Source organism: Stegostoma tigrinum, chromosome 5 (assembly GCF_030684315.1).
Source record: "Stegostoma tigrinum isolate sSteTig4 chromosome 5, sSteTig4.hap1, whole genome shotgun sequence".
Classification (NCBI taxonomy): domain Eukaryota; kingdom Metazoa; phylum Chordata; class Chondrichthyes; order Orectolobiformes; family Stegostomatidae; genus Stegostoma; species Stegostoma tigrinum.
In genome coordinates, this window is record NC_081358.1 from 8,619,242 (window position 1) to 8,639,498 (window position 20,257).

The following is a 20,257-nucleotide window of genomic DNA, read 5'->3' on the forward strand; positions in this document are numbered from 1 at the left end:
ATTCTCCAGCATCTGGAGTTCCCAAAATCACTGACTTTTCTCATTACTAGGTTAACAGTTTTATAGCAATTAAACATCTCGCTCGAATTACAGCCAGATCAGAATTTTGGGCGTTTTATATTTAATACAATCTCCCAAACAATGGTTTCATATAGCCAAATATGTATATATATACACATATAGATAGATGGGTAGATAATTATATAGTGTTGCACTGAAATAAATTCGAACCAAACTTCCGGTTTCTATGCTCGTGGTAATCCCGGAACCAAAGTATCCCGAATATATTTCAATTTCTATCAGATCTAAAAAGTATCTATTTTTAGTATGACATTTGCTCGCCTTGTATAAATTGTGAACAATCTAATAGTAAACTGCACACCGATTTACGTCAGAGAGAAAAATCCAGCTGGTCTGCTTTGCCAGTCCGCACACCCATTTAAACATATGGAAGTGTACGCAGGAATATAAAACAAAATATAAAACAAAAATATGTCATTCAATCCCTTGAGCCTGTTCGCCATTCAAATAGGTTACGGCTTATCTTTTGTAGGGCTTAACATGTTACTTATAAAAAAATTTTTTGACATTTCCAGTGGAGCAAGGCCAACTTTTTTTGAGCGAGACTTCTGGATTTTCATGTATTGAGAGAGGCCTGCAACATGTCATTAGAATTTATTGTATTTATGATCTGTCTGGTCATCGGCTATTTACATAATTGAGACTGAAAAGAGGAATTTTCAGACAACTCCAGTCTCACTCATTCTTATGAAAGAGGTGTGAAATTTCGCGATTTGTCTACGGACATTTAGCTGGGGATCCAGACGAGGACCCCTCATCTGCCGATCAGTTCGTTTTTCGAAAAACACTAACCTCAGGGACAACAAAGTGTGAAGCTGGATGAACACAACAGGCCAAGAAGAAGGGTCTCGGCCCGAAACGTCAGCCTTCCTGCTCCTCTGATGCTGCTTGGTCTGCTGTGTTCATCCAGCTCCACATTTTTTCTCTGATGAAGGGTCTAGGCCCGAAACGTCAGCTTTTGTGCTTAGGGTGCTGTTTGGCCTGCTGTGTTCATGCAGCTTCACACTTTGTTATCTTGGATTCTCCAGCATCTGCAGTTCCCATCATCTCTAATCCTCAGGGATAAAAGTGAAACTGTGAGCTTGAGGGATCAGAGTGCTATCGTCGCACTTCTCTCCGCCCTGGGCCCGGAGATAGCAGAAATCCTAGCTAGATGATTTTAAATGAAATAATAGGAACTGCAGATGGTGGAGAATCCGAGATAAAGTGTGGAGCTGGATGAACACAGCAGGCCAAGCAGCATCAGAGGAGCAGGAAGGCTGACGTTTCGGGACTAGACCCTTCTTCAGAAATGGGGAGGGGGAATCTGACATAAATGGGGAGAGAGGAGGAGGCGGATAGAAGATGGATAGAGGAGAAGATAGGTGGAGAGGAGACAGGCCGGTCAAAGAGTCGGGGATGGAGCCAGGGAAGGTGAGTGTAGGTGGGGAGGTAGGGAGAGGAAGGGTCAGTCCAGGGAGGACGGACAGGTCAAGGGGGCGGGATGAGGTTAGGAGGTAGGAGATGGGTGTGGAGCTTGAGGTGGGAGGAAGGACAGGTTAGGGAGGCGGGGACGAGCTGGTCTGGTTTTGGGATGCGGTGGGGGGAGGGGAGATTTTGAAGCTTGTGAAGTCCACATTGACACCATTGGGCTGCAGGGTTCCCAAACGAAATATGGGTTGCTGTTCCTGCAACCTACGGGTAGCATCGTGTGGCACAGCAGGAGGCCCAGGATGGACATGTCATCTGCGGACTGGGAGGTGCAATTGTTTAGTGCGAACCGAGCGTAGTTAATTTTAACCTCGCCAACATTCAAACACTGCGCTTTTAAAACTTTTTCACTGGGTGGTGCAATTGTTTTAGTGCGAACCGAGCGTAGGTAATTTTAACCTCTCCAACATTCAAACACTGCGCTTTTAAAACTTTTTCACTGGGTGGTGCAATTGTTTTAGTGCGAACCGAGCGTAGGTAATTTTAACCTCTCCAACATTCAAACACTGCGCTTTTAAAACTTTTTCACTGTTGACGTCCCATACTCGCATTTAGCCAATATAGTCCTGGTCTCTGGTCAGTTCTCTCCACTACCTTTTTTTCCTAAATGCTCCCTAAACTACTTTTATTTTAATGATTTTTTATTTTCAAACCTGATCTGATTGTGGTGGGGGAGGAACCTTGCTCAAACGGATGTTTTTTAAAAAATCTTTATAAAGTATTTCAGGTTTCTACGTTTCTAGTAAATAACACTGATCTGTTGAGATTGCGTGAGCTACCAAGGAGGTTTAGACATCAGCTGTAAATCAACATTGATTTATGTTTGAAAAGATGGTAACTCGTGACTTTTAAGAGTTGTGTTATGACCCATGGAATGGGATTGGCATGACTGACATTTCTTCTTTTATTAAGCAGGAATTTTTGTAACTGCCAGCTTTTGAATTAGTATCGCAGGCAAGAAAATATACCCTATATTCCCAGAAATTGATTGTAAAAGCCCATGGCCGTATCAATATTTCAGTTAGGTAAATTGACTGGAGAAGTTGGGTCTATTTTCTTTGGAGATGTAGATTGAGTGAAGGATCCAAAATGAGAACCACAGATTGAAGATAACTGAGAAAAGTAAAAAAAAGGACATGGGAAGAAAGCATTTTCACCTAGTGAATGGGTAAGACTTGAAATGTAAAGCTCAATACGTGGTAGAAGCAGATCCAACCGAGGCATATAAAAGTGAAAAGGAAGTACATGCAGGGTTACTGAGAAAAGGTGGGAGATTGACACCAGGTGAATTGCCTGCAGAGGTGAGGGACCAAATGGGCTTCCTTCTGCGCTTTGACAGCTCAGTGACTCGAAAATCCACAATAGGTGGATCAGCGCGTTTCTGCTGGAATCAAACCTCAAACATCAACCTTCGCAACTGTGATGTGCGAATGTTGGAAATCTGTCATTAAAATACTGATTGCCAGCAATACCCAATTGGTCATGCAACACCTGCGGGGAAGCGGGGGAACAGAGTCCAGCAGGAGCTTTTCACCTTTTTCGTTTAGATGATGACTGACCGACCACATTTTCGGCTTTATTTCTGTTGTGAGCTAACGCCATCACTGGAGAGGGTGCTTTTAATCGTTTGTTTATTCACACCTGAAAAAATTAGCCCAACCGAATCCCGATCACGCTCCGCCTCTTCCCCGCAGCACTATTTTCAACGGACTGGCGACTCTCCTCTCCGCACTGCGCGTCAATGAACGGAACAACCGTTGCCGAATCCTGCGGGCGCTATTGGACAGCTGCCGGAGGTGTGGGCGGATATCCTTGCTCTGATTCATCGATTGGAGCTGTCAATCAGACAAGTCCGCGCGCCGCTCTCACCGCCATGCCCCGTCAATGCCGTGCGCGCGCCGTTGGATAGAGGGCTTGTGACGTTCTGCGCGCGTTGACTCGGTTGGTTCGTTGGAGGTGAGGGGCCATGTTTGTGCCGGAATTGGTGAGAGAACGAAGCGGAGGAGGTAGCCTCAGGATTAGTGCTTAGCCGGCTTGTGCGTGGGTTTCTGGCGGAGTGAAAGCGTGCTGCTCCCAGCGTCTGCCGGCGTTACCTTCTGACGAAGAGCAGCAAGAGACGGCAACTGTATCTGGATCTGAAGCGTTGTCATGGTCGTGTGAGCAGGGCCCTGTTCTGGGAGAGCACGAGAACGAGGACAGGCCGCCTCCTAGCAACCGGGAGTACGAGGTGGGGGGAGGGGAGAGCGTGCGCGCCGTCGCCGTCTGCAAGCGCTCACTCACTCCCCTTACCCCCCTCCCCCCCCCTCCCCGAGCGTAAACGCCTGGGCCAGTCCGGCCTTTGCCACCTTCATTGACCATGGCCTGGGTACTGAAGATGGATGAAGCCATTGAGTCCGGGCTCGTGCACGATTTCGATTCCAGTTTATCTGGGATCGGCCAGGAGCTCGGATCTGGTGCTTATAGCATGAGGTAAGAGGCAAAGGGTCCAAAGAATTGGGACGGCACGGGGGTCGGGTTGCGTGCAGACTGGATATTTATCCTAGTCCTCGATGCCTTTTGTTTCTCAGCAGTAGTAAGATGTATGGGTGACATCGGTCGCTTTCAAGTCGCCTTTGCCACAGGCTGTGCTCCACTGTTTAGAAACGAAAACGATGCGCATGTGTTTGGATGTTCATGATATGTTGCTTTCCTGGGATTGCTGGTTATTTCATGGGCCTTTTTCATTGTTTTCATGCTGGTACTTTCCCGGAAGTCAGGTTTCATCTATGTTTGCACATTGAGTAGTATATTGACTGGTTGAATTAAGTTGAAAGGTGGACTGTAATGTTTTAAACGGACTGAAAGGTTGGACATTAGACTCATATCCTAGTGTTTTAAAGATTCAAATTGCCATCATTGTCCTTCCTGGAAAAAAGTGATTTTTTAAAAAAAATCTACAAGAAATCAACAGCTCAACCTCTATCAGTAACTACTTGACCAAAAAGCGTTATCATTGTAAAGGATTGAAATTGATTTTAACATTTCCAGCTTTTCTAGTTTGTCTGTCAGTTTCTGAGGTGCCCTTAATCCTTCATCTTAACAAGGCAAAGCTCTAAATCCAGTCGTTGTGTGGTATTGCCCCAAGGATTTCAGCCAAGTGTACTGTATGTGAAATTTTAATGTCTAATTATTCTACTGCAGTTTATGGATTTTGCTGTTCTCTACCTCTGAGAGCGTTTTGAGCTGCATAAACAAAGTAAAAGATGTTGTGGATGATAGCAGTAGAAATGATTTGCACATGGACTTAAGGACATTCCACCAACAAAATAACTTCCCATTCTGTTATGTTTTTATGTAGAATAATCCCAAAGCATTTCAGAGGCTCAAGAAGGGTGCTGCCACAATGTTGCGTAATTGCTTTGAGCACAGTGAGTTGGAGCCAGTATTTAAATGTGATGGCAACACAGGTTTCAGGGTCTTCACAGTAGCAGTATGTATGTTTTCTGAGTAGTGGTGTCTAGGAATTTTTAAAGAATTCAATTTTTTGGAGCATGTAAAGGCCAAGGTTGAGAAAATGGTTGAAAGATCATTTACTGACATTTTATGAAGTTGTCTCTTCTCATTATAAGAAAGGGTGCAAATTAAGAGGGATAGTGGCTGTTGATGTTCCATTTACTGAGTTCATGTAATGTCAGAGCCCTTTATTCTGTGGATAGATAGTGGCCAAAATGGTATGTTTTGCAACAGTGAGTTTCAGATTAGGATTTTTAGGAGTTTAGCACTGAAATGGAGCTTCTGATTTGGCTATAGTGATGTAGCAATTTTATGAAGCTTTATTTCTATGAAATAAATGTTTTGAAGGGTTGTTTGTGAAATTATCTGGGTTGTTAAATGATTCCTACTAAAATATTGGGGGACATATTAGTGTTTTTGGTCCTTGCCACTGACCGTGTTCCTTTTTCCGTCAACTCAGGCTAAACCTGCCTGTTTTTAACCTCTGTCTTATTTAATTTAAAAAGGGAGTTTCAACCACACATCTGCACCGTCACGAAGTTTGCCTCTCCCTACTTAGCATGACATTAAACTTGCCTGAGATGGTCTCCTAATCTTCTTGATGTCAGTCCTGTTTTTAGTCTTGATTATTCAAGTGTGTCCCCAGTTGGCCTTAGCTTCATGCATTCTGCTCATATCCTAAGTCTGTCCAAGATTGTTTGGACCTCCCCTGTGTTCTCTAATCTATGTCAAATTCTGATTGAATAAAACCTCAATTTGCAAATTGTTCAATTTTGTTTTCATGTTGCTACCCGTCTTGTTCCTTCATATCACCAGCCCCCTTCAGACTATAAGACAAATCAGAAGCAGGCCATTCAACCATTGAGTCCCTTGATTTATATTTAATGACCCAGCCTCGACAGCCCTCTATGATAAAGAATCCCTTAGGTTCAGTATCCCGAGAGAGAAGAAATACCTCAGCTCTGACTCAGAAGGGTGACCTTTTTTTCTGAGATTAAGACATCTGGTACTGGATTCTCCCACAAAAGGGAAATCATCTTTCTTCATCTCATCTGTCGAATCCCCTATGAAACTTGTATATTTCGGTAAGGTCATGTTTCTGCTCATTTAAATTCCAGTAATACAGTCCCATCCTACTTGACCTCCCCTCTCAATACAGTCCCTTCATAGTGAACACTCTAAGGACTCTGTCCAATACCAATATACAATTTCCTTTTTTGAGGGGGCGTAGGGATCAAAACTGTTCAGTATTTAGCTGTACTGTGTGTTGTATAGTTTGAGCAAGACCTCCTTATTTTTATACCCCTTTGAAGTAAAGGTTAACATTCCATTTGCTGTCCCTACCACCTGCTGAACTTTTATGCTAGCTTTGAGTTTAATGCATAGAAGTGAGCAAATCCCTATGTGCTGTAAGTTTCTACTGTCTTTATTCATTTGAAATAATACTCCACTCCTACTCTTCAACTTTCCAGGATCTTTTGATTCTTTTTGATCATTCATTCTTGAATAATTTCACCATTGGCTCTTCAGCTGCTCAGACCCTAACCCTTCTAAGTCCTTCCATGTATCTCATAATTAGTTATTGCAGCAGTGGAGGCCATTTGGTCCATTTTGTGTCACCAGCTCTTAGATCGAGCATTTTGCTTTTGCCATAGCTTTGTATCAGAGCTGTGAAGAGCCAAATTTGTCAAATATTGCAGAATTTTGCTTTTGCCAGAGGAAAAAAAAAATTGGGTTTGACATAATCTTAGATTGTGAAGACCTTATTTCTGTTATTGAAAAGATAGATCAGATCTAAAAGCTAGAGTTCTAAATTGTAGGATGGCCAATTTTGACAGTATTAGGCAAGAACTTTTGAAAAGTTGATTTGGGGCAGATATTCGTAGGTGAAGCTGTGGCTGGCTGGGAAGAGGGAAGCCTTCAAGGATGAGGTAAAAATAGTCCCTAGACAGTATGCACCTGTTAGGCTTAAGCACATGGCAGTTAGGTGTGGGATTGCTGGATGAATAGAGAAATTGAGGGTGTTTTTAAAAAAAAGGGAAGCTTATGTCAGGTACAGACAGCAGGAATCAAGTGAATCCCTAGAAGAGTGTAAGAGCAGTAGGACTACACTCGAGGGAAATCAGGAGGACAAAAAGGAGACAGAGATAGCTTTGGCAGACAGATTTAAGGAGAACCCAAAGGGATTCTACAAATACATTAAGGACAAGAAAGTAACTAGGGAGAGAATAGGACCCCTTAAAGATCAGCAAGGCTGCTTATTTGCAGAACCTCTGGAGATGGATGTGATATTAAACAGATGTTTTGCATCAGTGATAATGGGAACTGCAGATGCTGGAGAATCCAAGATAACAAAGTGTGGAGCTGGATGAACACAGCAGACCAAGCAGCATCTCAGGAGCACAAAAGCTGACGTTTCGGGCCTAGACCCTTCATCAGAGAGGGGGATGGGGAGAGGGAACTGGAATAAATAGGGAGAGAGGGGGAGGCAGACCGAAGATGGGAAGAAAACAAGATAGGTAGGGAGGGGATAGGTCAGTCCAGGGAAGATGAATAGGTCAAGGAGGCGGGATGAGGGGGTCGGTAGGAAATGGAGGTGCGGCTTGAGGTAGGAGGAAGGGATGGGTGAGAGGAAGAACAGGTTAGGGAAGCAGAGACAGGCTGGGCTGGTTTTGGGATGCAGTGGGTGGGGGGAGGGGACGGGCTGGGCTGGTTTTGGGATGCAGTGGGTGGGGGAAGGGGACGGGCTGGGCTGGTTTTGGGATGCAGTGGGTGGGGGGAGGGGACGGGCTGGGCTGGTTTTGGGATGCAGTGGGTGGGGGGAGGGGACGAGCTGGGCTGGTTTTGGGATGCAGTGGGTGGGGGGAGGGGAGATTTTGAAGCTTGTGAAGTCCACATTGATGCCGTTGGGCTGCAGGGTTCCCAAGCGGAATATGAGTTGCTGTTCCTGCAACCTTCGGGTGGCATCGTTGTGGCACTGCAGGAGGCCCATGATGAACATGTCGTCTGAGGAATGGGAAGGGGAGTTGAAATGGCTCACGACTGGGAGGTGCAGTTGTTTGTTGCGAACCGAGCGGAGGTGTTCTGCAAAGCGGTCCCCAAGCCTCCGCTTGGTTTCCCCAATGTAGAGGAAGCCACACCGTGTGCAGTGGATACAGTATACCACATTGGCAGATGTGCAGGTGAACATCTGCCTGATGTGGAAGGTCATCTTGGGGCCTGGGATGGGGGCAAGTGTAGCACTTCCTGCCGTTGCAGGGGAAGGTGCTGGGTGTGGTGGGGTTGGAGGGGAGTGTGGAGCGGACAAGGGAGTCACAGAGAGTGTGGTCGCTCCGGAAGGCAGACAAGGGTGGGGATGGAAGAATGTCTTGGGTGGTGGGGTCGGATTGTAGATAGCTGAAGTGTCGGAGGATGATACGTTGTATCCGGAGGTTGGTGTGGTGGTATGTGAGAACGAGGGGGATCCTGTGGGGGCGGTTGTGGCGGGGGCAGGGTGTGAGGGGTGTGTTGCGGGAAATGCGGGAGACGCGGTCAAGGGCGTTCTCGACCGCTGCGGGGGGAAAGTTGCGGTCCTTGGAGAATGTGGACATCTGGGATGTGCGGGAGTGGAATGCCTCATCCTGGGAGCAGATGAGGTGGAGGAATTGGGAATCTATTCCCAATTCCTCCGCCAGCAAAAATTCCAACCCCTATTCACTCGCCCCCATCCCAGGCCCCAAGATGATCTTCCACATCAAGCAGATGTTCACCTGCACATCTGACGTTTCTGGTCTATACAAACTTTTTAGGGTGTTTGACAAAATTCTGCAGGATAGACTGATTATCAAGGTTGAATCATGTGGAATACAGAGAGAGCTAACCATTTAGATACAAAATTGGTTTGAAGACAGCAGACAGAGGGTTGTGGTGGTGGAGATGGAGGGTTGCATTTTGGACTGGAGGCCTGTGAACAGTAGTATGCCACAAGGATTAGTGACGGCTCCATTAAAATCATTTATATAAATGACAAAACGTAATGTGAATAAAGTAGATATGGTTAATAAACTTGTAGGTGACACCAGAATAGGTAGTGTAATAGACAGTGAAGTAGGTTATTCCAGAGTACAGCAGGACCTTGATCAAATGACGACGTGGACCAAGAGGAGGCAGATGGAATTTAATCTAGCTTGATATGAGGTGCTGCATTTTGGTAGGCAAACCAGGACAGGGCTTGTACACTTAATGGTCAGGTCCTGGGGAGTGTTGCCAAACAAAGACACCTTAAATGCTGGCTCATAGTTCCTGGAAAGGGGAGTTGCAGGTAAACCAGAGTAGTGAAGAATGTCTTTGGTGTGCTTGCCTTTATTGGTCAGTGCATTGAGTACAGGGGTTGGGATAACATGTGGCTGTACAGAGCTTTGGTTAGGCCACGTTTGGAAAACTGCATTCACTTCTGGTCTCCCTGCTGTCGGAAAGATGTTGTGAAACTTGAAAGGGTGCAGGAGAGATTTTTCAAGGATATTGCCAGGGTTGGAGGGTTTGCGCTATACCGGGAGGCTGAGTAGGCAGAGGCTGTTTTCCCTGGAGTATCGGAGGCTGAGGAGTGACCTTACCAAAGTTTATAAAATTGAGTGGCGTGGATGGGGTGAATAGCCAAGGTCTTTTCTCTGGGGTAGGAGAGTCCAAAACTAGAGGTGAGATGGGAAAGAATTAAGGGGAAAATTTTGTATGGGTAGTGCGTGTATGAACTGAGCTGCCAGGGTAGGTGGTGGAGGCTGGTACAATTTACAACATTTAAAAGGCACCTGGACGGGCATATGAATAGGAAGGGTTTCGAGGGATTTGGGCCAAATGCTGGCAGAAGGGGCTGGATTAATTTAGGATATCTGGTTGGCATGGATGAGTTAGACCAAAGGGTCTGTTTCCATGCTGTACATGTGTGACTAATCTGATTTGGATTTATCTGACATGTACTTGTGAAAATTAAGTTAAATAAAATTTAGAGCCAAGTTTTTTAGTTTTGAATTAGAGGACAAAACACCAAGTAGGATCCCCTTTTATTGCTTTGAAGTTGGAATCAATGTAGTACATTTTAAAGAAGAACATCCAGCATGTGAATGCTGAAATTGTAAATGCTAAATTTTGGCTTTGTTTGGAGAACTATTAAAGTTTATTGAGGTGGGTACTGCACGTTAGCTGAGTTCACACTTATGTAGCCTTATTTCCTTGAGTTTCAGAATATTTTACCCTCCTCCACTCACTGTGGCAAAGCAGCCCATGTCTGAACATTTCTCTCTAAATATATTTCTCATATCCTCTTCTTATTGGAAGGTTCCTTGTCATGATAGACTACATTGACTTACTGTCAAAACCCATTCTACTTTCGAAACCAGAATGACATCTCCACTAGATATTTACTCTCTAGTGAAAATGATTCTTGAATGCACTTCAATTAACCCCTTGATTATATTTCAATGTACCTAGCATTATGTTGGTGAAGCAACCTTTAATGTTCTTTACGGCGTTTAGAGTCCTCATTACGAGGGCATGCAAAACTGCACACAGTACTTCTAACCATCTTTCACATGTGGACTCTATTCATTTTGGTCTTGTGTTCAATATACATTTTGTTTAAAACCGAATTTAGCTTAAGCTTTTTGGAGGTTTCAAATTTTGTACTTCAAATATTACAGACAGAAGGAAAATGTTGAGGTAACATTCCCCTTTTCCTTCTCTCCTCTTGGTTGTCTACACCAAACTTTCTGTTTTAGCTCCTGTTTTGAGTATTTCACCTTTTAATAATGGACTTGAGTCAGCTGCCAGATCTGTTAAATTGGAAGGAAAGTTGCATGCATACAACACTCTGAAGTATGATCATGACAAAAAAAATTACTCCTTTTACACAGTCTGAGACATACATGTACGTGTGCCAACCACAGGACTCTAGAGAACAAAACATGTAACTAGATTATTAACACAACTGCCTAGAAGGAAATCAAAGAATAAAGTTGTCCTTTTTAAGATGCACACGTTCCATGTTTGAATTGAATCTTGCTGAAAATTTTCAAAGTTTTTGCGTTTCAAACGAGGCTATGACAACTCTTCAATGTATGTGAATTTCCGCAACTCAGAACAGGTTGCTGTGTTGTTTGTTCTTCTGTTCTGCCTCCTGGTTCGAGGAATGGTCCCGTTAGCCTTCATTGTTTCCAATCACCTTTTTTGGCCGGTTGAGTGATCTGAAGTAATCAGATCAACGCTCCTATAATTCACAAATTCTCTAAAGTTAGAAGCCATTATAGTGGAATGGAAAATGAATAGATGTTAACGCCTGTTTTTGGTAAATTGATTTCTCTGCAGAGGAGAGCAGGATTTGGGTGTTGGGTAGGAGATGCTTTTGATTTTTGTATTTCAATAAATACCCAGACTGCTTTTTTAAAAAAGAAGTAACCTTGCAATTTTTGTTTTACATTTGTGAATGCCTATTCAAAGAAGGGGATTCCACCCACTGTCAGAAACAGAAACAGGGATTGGTGGAGAAACTTGGCAGGTCTGGTAGCATCTGTGGAGAGAAGGCAGTTAGTTTTGGATTCAGTGACCCTCTTCAGAGAGAGAGGAGGATATGCAGTAGGTCGAGATGGGGGGAGGGAGGGAGAGGGAGAGAACAGCAGTTAGGCAGACAAAAGGATGGATAGTAGTGATGGCTTATCTTACTCCTTTTGTCTTTGGAGTTTCACTTGTGGAATGTGGACATTGCTGGTTAGTTGCTCTTGAGAAAGTGTTGGTGAGCTTCCTTCTTGAACTACAACCTACATACTGTAGTTTGACAATGCCCTTAGGGAGGGACTTCCAGGATTTTGATCCAACAACAGGGAGGAAATGATGATCTATTTCCAAGCCAGATTGGTAAGTGGCTTGGAGGGTCATGTAAACGTGGTGGTGTTCCTGTGTATCTGGTATCCTTATCAGGGAAAGCCCATGATTTGGACCATAGGCTACTATTTTCACCCGCCAATGTGATGAGAGGGCCAGGGTATGGGGTGGGGAAAGGATATGGAAGAAGCTTTTCACGCCCTAAAATTTACTGAACTCAGTATGGTGTTGTGAAGGCTGGAGCCTGCAACTGGTCTGAGACAAAAATGATATGGAACAACCATGGTGGGATGGTGAGGTCACAGGCGATCAGAAGTTCAGGGTCACTTGTGCAGACCGAATGTAGGTGTTCTGCTAAGCAGCCAGCCAGACTGTGTGCTTCTCCTCCCCAGTTACACCCATAACCACACCTTTGTGAAGAAAGTGAGAAGAGTTAAAGGTGAAATTGCTCATTGAGGAAAGTTCTTAAAATGTATGCTAAGACTGGAGTTAATTCTTCGTCTTTCAGAATCACTAAATTCACCTGAGCTTTTCACATTGTCTAATTTTAAAGTGTCCATATTGGATAGAGACTGTCTTGAACTTTAGAACCATGATGTTTTTACTGGGAATGACAGGGAATGATATTTTTGGAACTTGAATTAGTTTCAGTTGCACCTGTCAGCATCTATTCTTTTAGTGCATACTCCCATTCCTTGTATGTCTTTGTCAGATGTTTACTTCATATTCATATCTAGGTTAAATTTCATAGGTTTCTACTTGCCCTTCCACTCATCTATTTTCCAAACCTAAAACCCTTGTTATGTATGCACATTTTGAGGCTGTGTTTCCTTGTGTCAAGATCCAATCTTATTTTGCATCCTGAAGGTAAAGCAAGCCTTAACCAGTAACATGCACTGGGTATGCTGCAATTCTTTTGAGCTCAAGCAACAGCCATTATTCCAAATCTTTGCTTGTTATCTGTCAACCAGTTTCAGTTTTTGCTGTTGTATCTCTTTTTTTCCCAGTTATGTGCCTGAAATATCATAACCTGTGTTTCAAATGCCTTGTTTCTGAGCATATTGTTTCTTGACATGGAGTCATAATACTTCGTATATTTAAATGCTAACATTGATTGTAAACCTGAATCTGAAATTTAAATATTGAAGTTTTTTTTTGCATGATCCAGTTTCCCACCTAACTTTATTTGGAGCAAGCTTTGACTTCACAAGCACACGTAGCCTGCAATTGAGATAGGCAATGATCAATGTGGAATACAGTGAGCCCATTTCTATACAAGTACATTTGTTTTCTGAAGTTGGAAGTGTGCATGCACAGAGCTGGAGCTTTCACTTTTTTGCCTTGACTCCTTGTGCATATTACCCAATTATAATTGATCAGCTGTTTCTATAACTGTGGTTGGCTATCAAATACACAAAATTACGTACTGGATCTCCTAACGTATGTGACGTGTTTTTTTTAATTTCTTCTGGCTACCCCAGCATTTTTGTATTTGATAGGGGTTTTTTTTGCACCCTCTTCCATAGAGGATATTGGATCTGTGCGTTTTGAGATTTCAATTCAAAACTTTAACTGGAAAAATTAAATAGAATTCAAGTAAACCATACCATTTTATACCATTTTTCACAGCACATTGTCGTGTTCTTAATCAGCTGCTGTCTCCTTTAGATATTGTCAGCTGGGGTGCAGGATGGTGGAAAAATAAACTTAAAAAAAAACATAAAACAGTTTCTATAACTTCTTCTTTGTAACTTTAAGCTCTTCAGTTTCAATTATATTCTGGTTCAGCTTTGGGCACGTTGTACGGTTTCGGGGAAAGATTGCTGAGAACAAATCTGCAGATGCTGGAAATCTGGAACAACCAATGTTGGGGAGAAAACGACAGTCTGGTAGCATTTGTGGCAAAACAAACTGGGTTAACGTTTTGAGTTAATGACAATTTTTCATAACTGTTAAGATTACTATCATTCACTGTATCTGAATGCAGAGGGGGGATGCCGCAAGTTTCTATGGTTGATAATATAAACACTTAGTAGATCTGCCAACAGAGGAAAGAGGTGTTATGGGTCAGAATGAAGACCTTTCATCAGAACAATGAGTTATGATAGTTTATTGACCTGCAGTGTACTTTTTTTACCTGTTTTCTTTCTACAGATACTACCAAACCTGGTGGTCATTTTGTTCTGAGTTCAGATTTCCAGCATTTTACTTTCCATTTGCATTTTCCTTTGGGACTTTATTGGTGTTGATTATTGCTAATTGTAAACAGTGGGGTCTAATTTCCTGCATTTACTGAAATCAGAAGCATAATCCAAGAGGATGTTCCTGGATCTACATGAAGTTGGTTTACCAAATGTTGGTTTCTTTATATATAATCTATAATTGCATAGGAAAGGTTTTGGAGGGTTATTGGCCAGGAGCAGGCTGGTGGGGCTAGTTTACTTTGGGAAATTTGTTCAGCTTGCACTGAAAGATGCTTGCTAATGATTCCTCACATTAGTTGTTGCATCCCATCAATATTTTATAAACAGGCTCTTCAACACTTAACAATATTGTCACAAAGTGTCCAGCCTGAGATTGTATTTGTTTCTTTTTTCATGGCCTTATTATTTCCCCTTTTTTTTCCTGTTGAATGTGCTCGTCAAAAGAGAAGCTATGATTGCTCCTCTTTCTGGTCAAGCTGCATCTACCCAGGAGCAGTGTATCCAAATTGTGAGGGTCAATTAACCAAGTTTACCTCTACCTCCTTTTGTAAGATGTTGCTTTTACAAGTTGTTTACAAAGCAACCTAAGTCAGGCCTAATATATGTTTAGTTTGACGAACACTGAGACCATTTGGTCTAACTCTTGGTATTAATGATAGTGATGCAGAAAGTTTGTCTGTGCACTAACCATTACATCCTGCTGAAATTAAATGAGGAACAAGTGACCTTATTCGCATCAGGGTAAAATAAATATCGAATTCATAAGTTACAATGCTGCTTTAGATCTACAAAGTCTTATTTGTTAAACAATGAAAAAGATTCCATTCTTGAATGTGCTTCATGATTCGAAGTTTTAGAGAGAATGTAAAACATTAATGTACTGTGTTTAAAAACTGTTGTGAACTTTGTTGTCCACGAGGTTTAAGTTGTATTTTCTAATGTTTTTGAGACAAAAACTAAAGTGCAGTTAGAAATTACACTATTAATTCTGCTGAGTAGAAAATTTGTTTAATACTTTGCAGAAGAAAAATGTTACTGACTTTATTTTGCAGTGATGTCTTGGCACTACCCATCTTCAAGCAAGAAGATTCAAACCTCCCTCCAGAGAATGAAACAAAGCATCCACCATTCCAGTATGTGCTGTATGCAGCCACCTCTCCTGCTGTTAAACTACATGATGAAACTCTCACCTACTTGAACCAAGGTATGCTTCAAGGTGTTTGCCTATGTGCTTCCTAGCTCACTCAGTGCTTGGTAACATTCTTATTGTACCTTCTTTAATTAATAAATGCCTCTTTTTTAACATTAAACTTATTATAACGCAGACCACATGCATCCTTCTTTCTATTGTTCGGCTGTGCCTCCAATGAACTTATCTTGCCACCTGAGGCACTATTCCTCCCTGACTCCATTATTACTAAAACTTTGAATACCTAACTTACCTGTTTTCTGCAATGGCTTATTTGTGAATGGGTTTGTCTCCTTACTCAGTCGGGATAATAAGCGGTGCAGGACTTTGAATGATAAATTATGTTGTGCTCAACCATGTTTTAACTGACTGGCAGAGTAAGATTCAGTTGTACTCCTTCAAGCTTTCTAGATTATGACATGCTTTTGAGAATTTAAGAAAATGGATTAGATTATAAGAGGTAACCTAACATAAGGTTTTAGATTTAATTTCAGCTACATTTTAGGTAAAGGGGCATGTATCATCTGTGGAGAGAGAAATTTTAAGGTTAATGAACTCTCTTTAAAGCAGAATATTTCAGCATTTTTTTTTCAGATTTCATAAAATCATAGTGCAGAATGAGGGCACTTGGCCCATGGTGCTTATCTGGCCCTGTTCTACTGTTATTCCATTGTTGTCATTAATCTGCTGGACCCCACTTTCAGGGCTGTGCATTCCAGATGTGTTAATATGTAAAATAAATTCTTCTCAAAGCAGATTTTATTGATTTGCAATTTTGGTTTTCTATTCTTAGTAATGGGCATTGCTTTATAGTTTAAGCCACTTTTAATTATATCCTACCTTTTAATTAAGTGTTCCTTTATTCAGAAAATGCAAACTTAGAAAGTTCTAAATGGCTGTGACCTGTGAAATCCACTGTTTAATTCAATTTCAACCCCCGTACCCTGATCAGCGCCACCATCACCAATAAACTATTCTCTTAGACCTTGTCCAAATGAGGTCTGAATCCATTATTGGCAATAAGGGTGCTAAATCTTTTTTTTTAAACCTACTTTACCTTTAGAGATTATTACAATTCACTAGAGTAGGTGGGACTTGAACCCAGCTCTCTGGTCCAGGGCCAAAGACGCACTGCCACAGCACCACAAGAGGACCATTTAAGGATGTTATAATATTCAGGTTGCTCATTGACTTAAATTTTGAGTCATATTGTTGTGAGATAATATTGTTGCCAATGAAACAACAAATTAACGAGGGTGTTCAGGGTCGAGAATGTAGAGAATTGATGGAATTACACAAATCCGTGTGATTCTTGACACATTATGTCAGGTGTTTTGGTAAAACTTTGCTTAATTTTAAGGGATATGTTCTGGTAGAAAGTACACATTAAGTGTTTGGAGTTACGTGTTTGTTGAACCTTCACCATACATAAGTTTCCTTTTAAGTGCATATTTCAAAGCAGTTTTGATTTTGTGCCATTTTAGTGCTCCAGTAGGTTCTACTTTACTATTCAATTAATGTTTTAACTTACGCTGTGGAATTATTTCCAACTAATAAATGGATCCAAATTTTAAAAAGTTTCAGTGGCCATTGTTTTGCACTTGATCCCCGAACTAGTTTATTAGACTAAAATCATTTGATAGCTTGTTTGAACTGAAACTTTTAAAGTCTAAAAGTAACTTCTGAATTTCAACAGGTCAATCTTATGAAGTCCGAATGCTAGATAACCGAAAATTAGGAGATTTACCAGAAATAAGCGGAAAAATGGTTAAGGTGGGTTTTTCATTAAATTTCAAGTTTTAGCACAAATAAAACACTAAAACGTTGATGTGTACTAAATTGTAATAGTCTGAATGTTTGTTTTTTCCTTGTATAGTGTAAATCTAACCAATATGAGAGGTTTTTGCTGAGCGGTTGTCTCCACTAAAACAAGAAAATTGCTAGCTTTTAAATTCTAAAAACATTGATATTCTGTGAACTGTTCTGTTTGCTGCAGTTGGTGTATTTCATAACTTTCAGGTTTAGTGGATTAAAATTCTCTAAAGGGAAAATTTATGTAGAATCATAAAGATCAAGAATTTAAGTGTGCTAAAAGGAGCTAGGTAAATACATTTGGAAATGTTAGAGCTGTGTATGGTGCATTTTTATGTATATCAAGATTAGTTTATGTAACAAGCTGTATGTCCCCATGGAAGCATTGTTAGCAAATATTGCTAGATAATTTGGCATAGGAACCCTAACTGCTTGCCCCACGTCCCCCCTATGGTATTATTCCCATTGGAATCTTTAATACAACAAGTTAACATGGTCAAGAATAAAGGTTGAATTTGGGACAAATTAAGCAGTGGATGAAGAAAGTACAATTAGCATCACCATAATATATTTGTTTCAGTACAGTCAAGTTTGGCAGAAGTTCCATGATTCACTGCCTCTTTACAGAGAAGATAATTGTGACCTCTACCTTTTCAATACTAGAGTATAGTGCGAGTTGTATTCCATGATCGTAGACTACAATACACTGAGCATCAGCAACTGGAAGGTTGGAAATGGAACCGGCCAGGAGATAGACTCCTTGATTTAGGTAGGTTTTCTGCAATAGACTGCCTTGCTTTTATTGCTTTTTTTCCCTTTCCTTCTCAAAGTTATAGAACGTTATACATTATATATGTACATGTTACAGCATGAGCAGAGCAGAATAAAACTTAGTTTCAGGCCTAAATTGACGTGCTATAGTGGCAGCAATGCAGACCTACCTGCTTGAAAGGAGAGAATTGGGAAGTCAACATATTGAGGTAAAAGTTGGTCAGGAAACATAAGGAAGAAAGAAATTAAGGTTTTTTGGCTGCATTGTTCAAAGAAAGTTGCAAAACTGGAAAGGAATGTGCTTGCAATCTCTGCCTTTTGGGTTTATTTGGCTAGAGTTCAGGAATACCAGAGGGACTGTTCTACTGTGCGTACGTTATGCACCTCCAAATAGTGGAAGACAGAGCATGGGGAGAACAAATTAGCACACTGGAAAGATGTTACCATTGCAGTGTTGTTACTTCGGGATTTCTGTAATCATAGACTAGGGATTAGTAACAATGTAAATGACAGGGATGAAGGATTCATAAATTGTATACAAGAGAACTGGCATGATTTTTTTCAAACCTAGAAGAAAATAAACAAATCTGGATCTAATTCTGGGAAATGAAGTAAGGCATGTTGAGCATCACTTGGTGTGACAGTAACTTGAGAAACAAGCCACCTTAAATTTACTGGTCCTTTTTTTTAATGAAAATAGATGAGGTATACTAAGAGCTACTTAGAGGAGGACTAGCATCAGTTAGTTCAAAAGGGTTTTGGCTTGGATTGTTTAATTGGCTGTGGAGCAGACACAGTCCTGTGACTCAAAGGATGTGCTATCCTGGTTGAATAAAGGCCTAAATGTAAAAGTGATAAAGGGACCCATGATAAACATAAGATTCTATTTATAGAGTAGAGAAAGAAGTTGAATGTGGATACTACAAAGATTGAGGATTTGATCTACACTCAAAGTAATATGGATCCCAAGAATCTTCAGTAATCATGCAAATAGTCAAAATGTAGAAAGGATAAAGCTGATTAGAGACTGTAAAGTTCATGTTGTCAAAATGGAAGGTACAACAGATGGTACTAAATAAGCATTTTTTCATTTGTAATAAGATGTTGCCACCAGTGTAACAGTAAAGGAGAAAGCAATTATAGTAGATAGGATTTAAAAAGTGTGTACTTAATTGGTGGCATCCTCAATCATAAATAAGGGTGGAAATAGTGGAAGCTTTAATCATTTAATCCTCCTTTGATATAAATGTCAGGTATAAATTCAGTAATTGTGGCTAGTTAATACAAAGTCAGAGCTGTGGAAACATTTTATGACAATTGTTAGAAGAAATTTGGTCAAATATGAGCTAATAAAAGTCAGTACAAATTTGTTAAAGACACAATTTGACTAACTTGAGTCCTCCAAAATAGTGGGGAGAATCAATTAGCCTAGTGCAATTGATGTTCTAAATATTGGATTGTTAAAAGGCTTTGGCAAGGTACAATGTGACAGTCTTGTGATTAAAGGGATAAGGACAGCAGACTAAATGACTTAAGTTAATGAGTCAAAAAACAGTGAATAGTGCTTGGTTGTTTTTCAGATGGGTTTGAAGTGTACAATGGTGTTCCTTAGGAGTTGATATTGGGGCCACTGATCTTTTTGAAATATTCATGACATGGAATTGGTATGTAGGGAATATTTTCTAAATTTGCAGTATTGGTTCCTTCAAAATTTCTTACCTCAAAAAATCAATGTAAGAGTTGTACTGTACAGTGTGCAGTACTCTTCATTCATAGGCAAAATAATAAAGTAAATTATTAACTACAGCATATTAAATACAAATGAAAGAATTATATTCAGTTTGGCTCTACCTAGTGGCAAAAAAGTGTATGTGTAGTTCTGTAGCAGCTGCAGCAGTCTTAGACCATAAGATTTAGGGGCAGAATTAAGCCATTCAGCCCACCTGAGTCTGTTTTTCCCCATTTGATCATAGCTGGTGTGTTTCTCAACTCCATTGTCCTGCCTTCCCCCTGAAGCCCTTGATCCCTTTACTTAGTCTTAACTACGTTCAATGACTTGGCCTCCACTCTGTCCTGTGGCATGGGGTTCCTCAGATTAACCACCTGCTGGCTGAAGAAGTTCCTCACCTCAGTTCTAAAGAGTTGTCCCTTCACTCTGAGGCTGTGCCCTTGCATCCTCGTCTCCTACTGGTGAATACATCATCTCCATATCCATTCTATCCAGCTCCCTCTGCATTCTGTCAGTTGCAATGAGACTCATTTGAATCGGCCCATGAAAATATTGAGTGACCACAGGGGCAAGGGAAATCTTTTCAAAGCTTAAAAATTCTGATGAGAAAAGACCTAGATTCACTTATCAGAGTGAAGTCCAACCATTCCTTTATGTCCA

General features: G+C 41.2%; 1 protein-coding gene across 7 annotated transcripts in view; it reads left to right on the top strand.

Moving 5' to 3' along the window:
- Nucleotides 1-3,433: 3,433 nt before the first annotated feature.
- Nucleotides 3,434-20,257, top strand: part of LOC125451943 (upstream-binding protein 1-like) — a 56,732-nt gene continuing 39,908 nt past the window's right edge. For 4 of the 7 annotated variants that reach the window (XR_007247419.2, XR_007247421.2, XR_007247420.2 and 1 more), the window contains exons 1-4: nucleotides 3,435-4,020; nucleotides 15,149-15,300; nucleotides 16,982-17,058; nucleotides 17,761-17,866. Coding sequence is in view for 4 of the 7 variants with exons in the window: in XM_048529714.2 (XP_048385671.1) it covers nucleotides 3,908-4,020; nucleotides 15,149-15,300; nucleotides 16,982-17,058; nucleotides 17,761-17,866 (448 nt within the window). In the remaining 3 variants the exon portion in view is untranslated. Of the gene's footprint in view, nucleotides 4,021-15,148; nucleotides 15,301-16,981; nucleotides 17,059-17,760; nucleotides 17,867-20,257 lie in introns of all 7 variants that reach the window. The other 3 variants (XM_048529713.2, XM_048529716.2, XM_048529717.2) reach the window with 3 other exon arrangements.